General features: G+C 38.0%; 1 protein-coding gene across 4 annotated transcripts; it reads left to right on the top strand.

The window, feature by feature from the left end:
* Positions 1 to 1,204: 1,204 nt before the first annotated feature.
* On the top strand, positions 1,205 to 11,747 carry LOC128893311 (polyhomeotic-proximal chromatin protein-like). Of its 4 annotated transcripts, none has more exons than XM_054154178.1 (14): positions 1,205 to 5,007; positions 6,608 to 7,267; positions 7,342 to 7,590; positions 7,664 to 7,948; positions 8,045 to 8,237; positions 8,309 to 8,547; positions 8,687 to 8,903; positions 8,986 to 9,161; positions 9,224 to 9,509; positions 9,574 to 9,825; positions 9,905 to 10,024; positions 10,103 to 10,250; positions 10,328 to 10,514; positions 10,596 to 11,747. In XM_054154178.1, exons 2-14 carry the CDS (start codon positions 6,770 to 6,772, stop codon positions 10,821 to 10,823), a joined length of 3,078 nt encoding a protein of 1,025 aa, XP_054010153.1. In that variant the 5' UTR covers positions 1,205 to 5,007; positions 6,608 to 6,769; the 3' UTR covers positions 10,824 to 11,747. The 4 variants fall into 4 exon arrangements, with proteins under 4 accessions (XP_054010153.1, XP_054010152.1, XP_054010155.1 ...); XM_054154177.1 differs by having other exon boundaries at positions 1,205 to 4,605; XM_054154180.1 differs by having other exon boundaries at positions 1,206 to 4,605; positions 8,309 to 8,535.
* The last annotated feature ends 1,492 nt before the right edge of the window (positions 11,748 to 13,239 follow it).

Consider the following 13,239-nt stretch of genomic DNA (forward strand, 5'->3'; position numbering starts at 1 on the left):
TTTATAGGGAATGATAAGACGGAACTTTTTTATATTTACGAGTTTATCCATACGGTGTTTAGTTTCAGAGATAAAAATTGAAAACTTAAAAGACCTTTCTCCTGAAATTCAATTTTTCCAACGAACTTGGAACTTTTCAATTTTTATTCTCGAACCTAAGCGTCCTATGAATAAACTGTAAATACAACAAGTCTCGTCTCGTCATCCCCTACAAGCCGATATTTTTTAAAAATCGATTCGACGAATATAAACATTTCGCTGAGCCCATTTCTCGAGGGCGTATATACATGCACACCCTTCGCAGTCAAAGGGTTAACAGCCATTCAGACAAATTTTAGTCTGATAGATATCCTTTGATAAATGCACTTTAACAATATGTTCTTTTTATTCGTCGACTGTTACTCCAATAAAAGATTGCCCATGTCTATACTGGCCAGTTCAACACGCGTTCCAACGAATTTACGATACCCTCGTGTCCGAGGTCGATTAATGAACCGATATGATCCCTGGCCGCCATCCTTTAAGTTTCCCGAGAAAACTGGCCCCCCTTAACCGCCCGTATATCCGCGTTTCGAGGTAAGTTTAGGCGTTAGAGGATATTTTCGTCCGGCCGCGCGAGATCCCGCGGAGAGCATTTCCTAATTGTACCGCGACACTTACGTAATACGACAAAGATCGCGCGTCGCTCGGAACGATCGTGCCTCGATCGTGCCTCGATCCTCGAACCATCCGTATCAAGATGACCGTTCGATTACTATGTTATCGTGGCACGTTTAGGTGTTACGTTACGTTACGTACGACGTTCCAGAAACTTCTACATCGCATCCCAACAGTAAAACGAAGTTTAAATATATCGTTCAAAATCTTATCGCGATTAAATTTACGATCGATAAATAATTTCTGACAAGGCTTAGGATACTCTCCGATCTTTTTTTTTTTTTTTTTATTCTCGAATCGTAGCGGAGTTAGAAATGAAAAATAGAAAAGCTCTGCGAAATGATGGGAAACTCGAGTTTCTATTCTTCGCTTACTTACTCTACTGTGGTACCCATCGAATTGGTAATTTAGTAACTTACGTTCGTCAATTAGTATCTCACGGATCGTGATATCGAATCGCGAGCGACGCGATTCGGCGGTGATCTCTTTGATCGCGCGCACGCGACTAACCGTTCTCTTTTAAGTTCTAGGTTACCCTTTCTGAAATAACAAAATTAAACAATCAGATTACCTCACGTGACTGAACCCATTGACTGTTGACCTTTCGGGGGAAACAACGTTTGGAATACTCGCGCGAATCGTCAACGATCAATGGATTAATTTAATATTTTAAGTACGCTATTTATGTCGGACGTCTCCTTGAAGCTATGTATGATCGTGGTTATTGATCTCGTTCATGCATGTTCGTTACGAAAATACGATACGTAACGTACCTAATACAATGAACGCATGATTTTTGCAATGATATCGATTGTTTAAGTTACCAATAATTAGTTCGGGAATTTTATGAATTTATGGAGTACAGTGATACGAAAGACATACAAAAAATAATGTTTGTTGAATGGAATCTATGAATAATCTAATTAATATAACGATTGAATATTTTGTTTTGTACGAGTGCATATACTTGTATGCATAAAGCATGTATTTGTCATGTCAGCTTGTATCGTAAATGTAATTAATTATACCCTCTGTCGCCCTCCTCTCACCATCTTCTTTCAAAGAGCGTCTCGCTCTTTCCCTGAGATCCAGGGATGGTGACTCTAACGACGCGGAAGAAAAGGTTGGCGATGGAGACTGGAGCCGGCTCGGGGCCGCGATCCCGACAAGAAAAATGGAAGGAAACCTGGTGACCGTCGAAAACGATCGTCATCGGACGCCGGAGGACCAGGCGTGGCGTAATTACCGGTGCCCCCGGCTGCTTCCATTTTCTACGCGCTAATTCGCCTCCCGATGCCCGATCGACGGACATCGAATATTATAATCCACGAGTGAATCTTAATGGGCAACTCCCCTCCTCCTCCCCCACCGCCTTCGCACGCACGATTCCCCCCTCCTCGATCGCGGTATCGTTCAAGAGGATTCGCGAGGAGGCGACGCGTGGTTGAATTACGGATTCCCGCGTGGCGGTGGGGAAAATAAGGTCAGGGGTAGAGGGGTCGAAAGAGCGACGAGCGAAGAGTTGGTCGAGAAAGAGGGCAAATGAACGGACGGAGATGCAAGTCCGCGCGAGGGGAAAGGGGAAAGATGACAGACAGCACGAATGGAAAACAGAGAAGCCAAGAAGAGATTGGAGTGGGAAGGGGACCAATCGTCGCGACGAGTGAAAAGCTGCGTAACCCTGTCTCTTTCCCTCGTCGTGTACGTACGAGGGTTCTCGATTCCATCGAACCGTGTATGCGTGTGGAGACCCACACTTTCCTCGATCGATGCACGTACACACATTGGCTCGCCGCTTTGCGTGGTGGCGAGTCTCCTCCACAGAGAACCTGTCCACCGACGCAGGAACGTGCCGTGTACGTGTACGAAACAGACGTGTATAGATTTTCGGTACAGATGTGAAGGGGCAGCTATATCGAAACGCAGAGGCAGGCAGGATACGTAGCGGCGAGTTTCCAAGAGAGAACGCATGCGCGACACCGCCACGAAGCGAAGCTAATTTCTCAGTGGCGGCTCGAATCATTAACTTGTTACCTTGGCAACCCCGGCCGACCTAAACCATTGGCTGTCGCTTTCTCCCACTTCCCCTTCGTACGCTCTATCGGTCGAACAACAAACTACGCGCGCCGCCACGCTCCTTTCCACGGAATATCGTATATTTCCTAACCTAGCGCGACGTGGACTATAGACTATCCGTGTTTCCCTCGATACACACACTGTAACAGGACCCAGATACGCGGTATACATGTCAGAGGCACATGCCACCGTAGGGACGTGGTTGCTGGGATTGGCGCGGCCACGACTCTCTTCCTACCCTCGTCGCGAAACATCCTACCGTCTCGCTTCTTTGTCGAAATCCATGACCGGTATTGGAAGATGACCGATAAATCGGTTGCGTTTCGCTCTTTACGTTCGATCTTTTCGAATACTTCGTGCCGTTTTTACGCCTAACGTCGTTTTTTATACCAAGCACATCTTCGGAGATATTAATAAACATAATTATGATAACTGGTAGTAGACTAACGAAATTGCAGCCGATGAAAATTACTCGCGAACGAAAATTATACTTCGATAAATAGCAGAGATCTTAAACTTGTAATCATTCGATACAAAAGAAGAATCCTTTTACCCAAATATAGACCATGTAGTCTGTTTAAATCACGGTTTTGGAAATTTAAATCGAATTGGGAGTACTGTGAATTCCAGGCGCTCGATGTATATTCGCGCAAACTAGCGTTGCTTCCGTTTTCTGATGAAAAAAGTACAGAATATGCTCTGTACGGATTGGGTGGGAATCCTTTACACACACGCAGAGGACCAATCGCGAACGAAATTGCATTACGGGGTTTCGAGGAGGGCAGTATAAGCCCAACTTAGAAACAGCTGTGCCAGGAGCGTAACGAGTAATCGCGACGTTGGATTCACGTTTGGCGATGGAAATATCGAGCTTTATTTATTTCCATTCAATCTACATTTCCTCGCAAGGATCATCGACGAACACCGAACTGAGACAATTATTAGGAACCACCCATCGAAGGAAATACAGATTTTTCTTTTTCATAGAAAATTTCCAGAATGAAAAAGAACGATTTTTGTTGCAACACAATTTCCTGAAATTTGCATTTTTCAAACAGTTCCGTGTTGCAAATGAACTACTCTGTTTGTATGCTACGTTTACGCGTAAATACAAAAACAACAAAATTTAATTTAATTACCTTCGATATTTCAACTATAACCTAAATTTATATATAAGCTCATATAATTCACCTAACGTAAACATAAAACAAAACAAATGCAAATATAATATTCGATAAGAAAGTCGAATGACACGACTGTCACGTGACGGGGCGACAACGCGTCCGTGTTCGCCCCTGATGGCATCGTGAAGTTATACTGCGAAATATTCTGCGGACTATACCCACTCGTATGTACATCACAGGGTGTGTGCATGTGTTGGTGAAGAGTGCTATGTGTGCCCGAGGTAAGAGTATGAGTACCGTTACGGGGCATGCGCCTGCAGCCACCATATCCAATGGCCCCGCCTTTCACGGTGCAAACGATGCCTTTGGGATTTGTCCTCGCTGAACCAATGGGCAAACGAGGTTGCCATACGCGATGGGAGAGGTGAGGTTATAAGAGGCGAAATGGAGGGGAACAGACAGGGAGAAGGGCGGTGAAGCGAGGGGGGAACGAAGAGAAGCGAGGGGTTCCGTGGATCGTGTGGGAGCAGGGAGGCAGACAACGAATGCGACTACGAATGCTTACGAAACCTCGCGACGTCAACGTATAACAAAACTCTGTTTAAAATACCCATAGTGTTTTTTTAAAGAGGTACGAGAGACAACGATTCACGATAGAAAGTTTGGTCTAGTTAACGGTGGAATCGGTGCGGTGACAGTGTCTACGGCGTGTTCGAAAACGTGATAGGTGTGACTGCGCAGTCGCCATGTGAGTACCTGAACGAGTATCCGAAACTCCATGCAATGTTGTGTGCCTTCGATATTTTTAGTCTCCTTGTAGATCCGTATCGATGGTATTCCGACCGCGATTACAACGTACACGGTATATCGATACTCGAAAATTACCGCGAGCTACACAAAGTATAGAACACACTGTGCGTTATGTCCCGCCGGATCTTCGAACGTGCTTTATTTTGTAATCCAATATGTCGGCGTCGGAGACGCTGTTCTCTATTCGACGAGATACAATTCCACGGTTTCGCGTGTCTCAGTTGCTCCGACGAATAAGTTACATCGGACGAACACTCGTCGAGGAAACCGCGTGTGTTGTTATTATCATCATCGCCGTTATTACCATTATGGCGAAATCCATGTTGTCAACCGCCCCCTAGTACGGTCGCTTCTCCCCTTCTCTTATTTTTCTCTCCCCCTTCAACCCGCCTTTCAATCATATTTCCCGCTCAGAGAGAACTCTCCCTCCTGCTCTTCGAGCCCCTTGTCCGTTTACTAATTATGGTGGTGCTCGCGAGACGACATTTTGTTCCTTCTACTCCAATCTCAAGATGGATCATGTGTTTTCGGTTCGTCGATACTTCGATGCTTTGACGCGATTACAGATCCCTTTTTTACCGCTCGAGACCCATTCGAACTTTTTTTTTAACCCGACTCGCGTCTTTAGAAATTCCATTTTTTTCAGTTTTGCATGACTTTGTCGACAAACTGATTATCAATTCATCACGCAAAAACCAATCTCGCATATAATACCAAATAGACCCTCTTATTATGAAACACTTGTTTTAATGCATTTAACCGTTCCCTATTGATCATTTCCATAAAAAGTATTAATATGTATTTAGTAAATATCACAATTACGTTAATAAAAATTTATCCCAAGTTCTTGTTGCAAATTTGAGAGAACTACGTCCAAATATACAAATTCCAAAATTATAGGTTATACGAACATTTTCGAACTTATGCTTTATATTTTATGTTAATAACGTTTTCTATGTTATTTGAATTTAGGAAATTATTAATAATAAACCGTACGTAAATATTGAAACCTATAAAAGTATACGAAATTAAATACGCAAAATGATTATCGTATTATTGCACCCGGATCTGAAAATTAATCGTTACAGGATTCTTTTCCTTTAATTGAAAACATTTGCTCAAGATATATATTCCTTATTGCTAATTGCTCTAGTGGATGATTTAATGAGTTTGTTAATAGCAATTATGACCCCTTAATAGTTGATACGATCTACATTTTAAGGTTATCTAGTATGCTCGAAGCGTTGGTTATGAAAATATGACGTATAAAATATATTCTTAGTAACTACTGTAATATTTACCGTATATTTGAAGAATCGTTAACATTAATTTGTGAAGTTTCGTATATTGTTTATAAAACATAACATGTTCAGAACAAAAATACAAAAAGTATAGCATGCTAAACATTCCATCTTTAATTTTTATAAATCGAACATGCAATAATTAGTTGATTTGAAATACCACTTACATTGTAAACGAATATTCACCACTTTTCGCACTCTTTCACTTTTCATTTTTACACTCTTATATCAAGATCAAACAGTAACGATCTATTAAAATTCAAAAGTAATTTTACAATCTTCCACGTGTACCGATGATATTAATCGATGATATTAAAATTAAGGTTATGGTTAATAAATATTGCATAACTTCTTTATCTATTTCTGCGACAATAAACACGTTACGATTGGTGCTTCGTTGATATAAACACACTGTTGTGTATCTATACTGAAAATTTTGGTACAAGACACATATCGGATATGAAACCGTACTATCGTAAATTATGTATTAGAATAAATAACTTATTTAAATTCTATCAATTGTGATTCTGTACACATTATAAAAGGTACAATCGATCGTTACTTTTATGTATAAATTAATCTAATAAAGTCTGAACTTTTCAAAGAAATTTTTAACAAAATGAACAATTATCTTTTTAGGTGCAGCAGATTGAAAAGATTAAAAGTGATATTCTAACAAAAAATATCTATATACAATGGCAAGGAAAAAAGACATTAAATTGCTGAGAGTTTAATAGTGGAAAAAATACTTCTTTTTCTAAAGGAAGTTTAACTTCGAATAATAAAAAGGTATAGGAAAACATGACAGATGTTAAACCAATTGGAATCTCTCAAAATCAGCCACAACAAACACAGCAACAGCAATCACAGCAACAACAGCAGCAACAGCAACAACAACAACCTCAACAACAGCAGCAGCAACAGCCACAACAGCAGCAAATGATGATCGCAACCCATGATATTCAACAACAGCAAAATGTACAACAACAACAACAACAGCACGTTCAACAGCAGCAACAGTCCCAGCAACAACAAGCACAGCAACAAGTACAATCTCAACAAGTTCAACCACAACAACAGATTCAGCAACAAGTACAGTCCCAACAGCAAATGCAAGTTCAGCAGCAAGTTCAGCAGCAGGTTCAGCAACAAGTACAACAACATGTTCAACAGCAGCAGCAACAGCAACAACAGCAGCAGCAGTCTCAACAGCAACAATCTAATAATGGACAGCATAATGTTGTTCCTACTCAAGTCCAAGTGCAGCCACAGGTAGCAGCAATCATGCCTCAGCAACAGGTAAAATTTTACTGTATAGTAGGCATTTATTTAGTAAGAAAACATATTTATATAATAATAATCAAATATTATAGGGTGCTGTTGCAGTATCAATGCAACAACATCAACAGCAAGGAGGTGTGTCTATGACTCTATCCGGTCAGCAGGGAGCAACAACCATAACTACAATGGCTGCACACCCACAAGCTGTACAAGTTATTCAGCAACCTATGCAAAACCAAGCATATCACTTACAACAACTCTATAATACTCAGGGAACTCCGTTACTGATGCCAGGAAACTTAGCTCTTCATCCTGCAGGACTTAATCCTTCCTCTATACAGGTATCTAAACATACTCGTGATGTTTCGCATTTAAAAAAAATACAAATCCTCCTCTAAGTCGGATACTTTACAGGTCATAACTGCTGGAAAGCCATTTCAGTCAGCTGCTCAACTTACACCTCACATGCTAACTACCGCGTCGACGCCAGGTCAAGGCGGAGGTCATCCCGCAGGTGGAGGTACAAAAGTACAAGGATTTCCTACGGGATACTTACCAGTACCTACTTCTGCTACACCAGGAGCTGGACAGACTTTAGTATTTGGTCAACTAGGTGTATTGGGTTCCCCACAACCCCCTCCCTCTTTACAGCAGCAACAGCAACAACAGTCTGCAAACAAACAAGATCAAGTACAAAAGGTATTATAATCTCGTTCAGATTTTATTTTACGATACCTAATTATTATTTGTATTATGTTCGGCACATACATAGTGTACTGTTTCTGTAATATTTAGTATACCACGTGCACTGCAGCTACGCCATCGGGCGGAAGGGGCGGTATGCAATTTGCTCCTTGGCAATTTACACCACAAGTTGCTTGGACAGGGATACAACCACCAGCACTTCTAACTAATCAGATATTCATTAGAGGACCTACTCAACCTGACATGTTTATACAAAGCCCACAACCTATACAAGCTCATAATGGTTAGTTTATTATCGGTATTAAATAAGATTTTTAATCTTCTCGAGATTATGTCGTCGCTGTCTTTGTATAGCACTGGCTACGCAACAACAAATTCAAGGGGTACAACAAATTGCTGCAGCTAGTGCAAAACCAAAGGTGATGGATATGCAACAGCAACAACAGCAGCAGGGTAAGCAAAGCACGGGTGGTCAACGACCGTTGAGTATTTTGCCGTCCTCTCTACAAGCAGTACAAGCTGCCAGTATACGAGCTGCCAGTTCCGTTTCAACGCAAACTGTTCACGGAGTTCAAGCCACGGTACATGTACAGGTTACTATAATTAAAGTAACAGTTGGAACAACAATTTCAACTGCTGCGATTGTCGTGTGTCACGTCAAACCATCGAAACATTCTTTTTTCTTTTCGTATAATGAAGAAGAAGTGTTTTTTTTTGTGTTTTATAACTTAGAGTGGAAAAGGAAGCGGTAGTGGCGGTAAAGGTCGTGGTAAACCATTGCAATCGCCGCAACAACCGCAGCAACAGTCACAGCAAGCGATGCAACAACATCAACAGGTTTTTATTCAACAGAAGCAGCATGCGCAGCAGCAACAGATGCAACAACAGTACCAACAACCGCAATTGCAAGCATCGCAACAGCAACAAATACAGCCTAAACCAATAATGAGTAAGACGACGATTTATATGTTGTCTACAATAATTTTTTAAACGGGTTTTCAGATATTCAACCGTTACTGTCTTCTTTAAAGCAAACATGACTCTACAACAGCAACAACAACCTGGAGTGGTTCTTGGCGGAGAACGCCCGATTATGCCTGTGGTATCCGTAGGCGGAGTTGGTGTTGGTGTTGGAGTTGCTACTACATCTCAAATGAATCAAGTACAACAGTCACAGATGGCTAATGTACAGCAATTACCATTACAGGTAATACACGTTGTTTTCTATTTAATTAATGCCACCTAATTCGATAACGTAATACTTTTTAGGCGATCAATTCGACAATAATTGGTAGTCAAATAGTTAGCGGGACGTCACAGGTTCAAACGATGTCTATGGTGAATCAGTTGACAGATCAAACGCACGATAATACTAATTCCACCATAATGATTACATCTCCTGATCGTAGTCATCAAACCGAATGTACCTTAGTATTACCATCGACTACAAATGCTTCAATTACAAGCGAAGAAAATTCTAAATTAATGTTGAAAAAGGAAGAGACAATGCCCCTTACGATAGAAGAAATTACAGTAGCTCAACCAGAAGTGACAGGTTTGTATATAATTCGATAAATATTTTCGATAATAGCATGAGTTTCATATAAACATTTGCATAGACGGGGACCAATGTAAAATAGTTATAAAAGACGAAGATAATTCAACTATGAAGACAGAAGAGAAATGCAACAATCCGTTAACAGGACTAGCGAACACGATTAATTCTATTACGAATGGTATTAGCAACGACGAGTCTGTAACAATTCCCGTGTCAGTGTCAGTTACTGCAAACAGCAAACATGTGCCTCCAAAAGCAATGGTCAAACCACAAGTTCTCACGCATGTAATCGAAGGCTTTGTTATACAAGAAGGTATATATTCGATTCATTTCTTATGTATTATTACGTTTACGAATTATTATGCCTATACTTATAAATACATTTGTTTTAGCATCCGAACCATTTGCCGTTAATCGAACATCGTTAAATAACACAGTTAATCAAGACACAAATAATATTTTAAATCGTAATAATTCATCGTCTGAAAAGGAGAACCATGAAGAACCTCCAAGTAAGATTAAACAAATGTAGTTACATGCAGTGTTCTACTAGTAACGTAAGCTGTATTAAACTGAATTAATTCTGTCAGGGAAAAAGCATGCACCTAATTATCCCGGTGACGACGACGGAAATAATGCTCAAATTGGAAAGTGCGAATCTTGCGGTACTTTAGTGGACGAGCAAAATATCAAGTTCAAAAAGGAAAAGCGATTCTGTTCATCTGGTTGTGCAAAGAGGTTAGTAGACGCGTTGCTTCTTGAATTTTTTGAAGTATTTGAATAAAAACAGAAATTACAACTTACGAATCAAACAGCAAAAAACGTGAAGCGAGAGATCGCGACGGTAACGAGAAACAGTGGACTGAATTGATAGAGACTGAATCGAAAAATCTTGACGGAGACATGATGAAGAAGAATGGGGAAGATAAATTATTGTCCACTACAACTACAACTTCCTCAGTCGATGAAACACTGCCAAAAGTTAATCCTGTAAAATGGACGGTAAGAATACGGCTCGCATAAATTTCCTAAAAAGAAATATATTTCCACGTCGATATGACAAAATAAAATTATTTTGCACAGGTTGGAGAAGTATGTGATTTTATTCGTGGTTTACCGGGGTGTGCTGACTATGCAGAAGATTTTGCTATTCAAGAAATCGATGGTCAAGCACTTATGTTACTCAAAGAGGACCACCTTATGTCAGCCATGAGTATTAAATTAGGTCCTGCATTAAAAATTGTAGCCAGGATCGATTCGATGCGTGTAGAGTCGCTATCAAATTCTAATCCCACATCTAATAATACGTAAACGTTTACTGCTTGAGATTTTTATCTGCGGAATTTCAAGTTGCAGCCTATGGGCTACAGGGTTTGTGCAAGTATTTGATCGGATTGTAGATTTAAGATTTCTAAGAAAAACATGAAATATCTTTTTTTTTATAAAAATACAGTGTTTTTGTATTTTTTTAAATTTCATTTCCATGAAACTCATTTTTTTTCGTATAGAACAATAATACCGATTACTAAGTTTTAGTATTTCAAAGTGTACCGCTATAATTTAAAGATCGATCTATGTAAGACTAACTCTATGTTTCGTACTATTTCCTAATATATCAAACGACTATATTGATATTTCGAATAAAAGCATAGATATTATTTAATTTTTAGTTCGACAGTACCATACTGGCAATACGATATAACCTTTGATAAGTCTTACACCGATTGATTTTTATAAATGTAAATAAAAATCAATTTCTGTTTTTTCATTTGTAATTTGAAATGTATGTATATTGCATTTAGGAATTTCTTTTTTTTTTTTTTTTTTTTTTTAATATTATTCTATGAGGTATGGTTGACTAGAACTATCAAGAAACTGAGTACAAATTATGTCCATTACACAAAAAGGAAAAAGACGTTGTATATAAACTATCCAGCATATATACGATGTATTTTGTACTCGAAAATTACATTTGGAAGGTGTACAAAAATTATTGCCTTCTATAAGACTTACGGTAATACTGAAAGAAAATTTGGCATTTTTAAAACGTTAGCCTTTGTGATGAATAAGTAGAAATTTATGTGCGTGACAATTTTAAATTGATATATAAGACAATTGAAGCAACGCGATTAACGGTATCGACCATGTACTTTGTAAATGTATCATGTGCACTCAACTTGCATACGTGTAAATATTAAACATAAAATGTTTATTTAATATACAAATTTTATAATACGAATCTTCAGTTATTAACAGAGGTTATCCTTCCATTTATAGAGATTTGCTTTAAGTAATTATTCAATGTAAGCGCAAAAAGAAATATATTTCTATTATCTGTATAAAACGTGACATTGAGCAGGAAGTAGGACATTTCTTTTACTCTTATGTAATATCTCGTGAACGTCTTAGAATGAAAAGTGTTCAACAAAATAGGAAAGAATACCGACATGTTATTTATATCATTACGCGGTCTTTACGATTACGAACAATGTACATATATCTATTCCTTAAGCATTTATTAGATAGGTTTATTTAATTCTGCATTCAACAATGTATAAATTGGCAATTATTATAAAGATTTATATGTTTCAAAATTTAAGTATGCTCGAATGAAGAATGTATTTGTGTCCATACATGTGCAGTACCTTTCTATTATAACCTGTACTTAAATTTTGTTTATAGTAGAAAAATGACTAAAAAATCGTCTACTGAATATATTTAGGTAAAGATGCACTAATTACAATAACATAATATAAAGCACACTTATTCTATGTCGAATTTAAAAATCACTCAGGGCATAATCTCACGATACACCTTTTTATACTCATTTGAAAAACATTATGATAAGGGATGTATACAATTGTGACTTCTCAAATAAAACAAATTCAACAAAAATATACTATGCGTATTAAATTATGTACCAAGTATAATTATAAAAAAAATTGTGAATTATAACATTTCCTTACAACCTATCGTAATATTTGAAAATATATTTTAGCCTAAGAAAACTCAATGGTCAATGACTGATATTACCTTGTGCATTTTTTTATTACGATTATTATTCTATTATAATATATGTGTTTACATTTTCATTTATAGTTTAAACTTTTTAATATGTCATTTTAAGAGAGTTGTAAAGGTTTTCCTTCAGATAGTAATTCTTCTTCAGCTTTCATTTTCATTGTTTTGTGAAGGGGCCGTATATATCGAATATATTCGTATACTTTATAGGAAAAAAGTGCACCTGTAATTAATGTAGTAGCAATACATACATTTACGAATCCCTTGTGAAACTTATTTAAGATAGAGTTCACGTTTTTGTATCGTTGCAACATTTTTATGAAAGTAGTCCTTAACTTTGAAGCCTTTGAAAAATACTGAAAAAAATATATTTTTATAATACAAATCGATTATTAAAATCTGTTCACTGCCAAAATGTCACTTACAACCCTTTCAGAATAGTTTAATACTATACCTGTAGTAAACAGTACGAGTATATATATATAAGCAATTGTTTTAATATATCGTATCTATTTTAATTGTTCCTTAAATACTTTATACTTATGTTTAGAACTTTAGAGTAAATTTCACTTGTTCTTGCTTTTCGGCACGAGTACTGAAAATCCGTTCAAATTCACTAATCTAACGTAACCTAGAAAACGATATTATGTAATATGTACAGTATGTAAGTATATAAATAACTAATTTGTTTGCGTGCGAATTTGAT

Source organism: Hylaeus anthracinus, unplaced genomic scaffold, assembly GCF_026225885.1.
Source record: "Hylaeus anthracinus isolate JK02 unplaced genomic scaffold, UHH_iyHylAnth1.0_haploid 27329, whole genome shotgun sequence".
Taxonomy (NCBI): Eukaryota; Metazoa; Arthropoda; class Insecta; order Hymenoptera; family Colletidae; genus Hylaeus; species Hylaeus anthracinus.

What these genes read in the sequence shown, in the direction of transcription:
- LOC128893311 (XM_054154178.1), top strand. Translation starts at nt 6,770, where the DNA reads ATGACAGATGTTAAACCAATTGGAATCTCTCAAAATCAGCCACAACAA. An exon ending in TTAATCCTTCCTCTATACAG is followed by an intron (nt 7,591 to 7,663) that starts GTATCTAAACAT and finishes GATACTTTACAG; the next exon opens with GTCATAACTGCTGGAAAGCC. An exon ending in ACCTATACAAGCTCATAATG is followed by an intron (nt 8,238 to 8,308) that starts GTTAGTTTATTA and finishes GTCTTTGTATAG; the next exon opens with CACTGGCTACGCAACAACAA.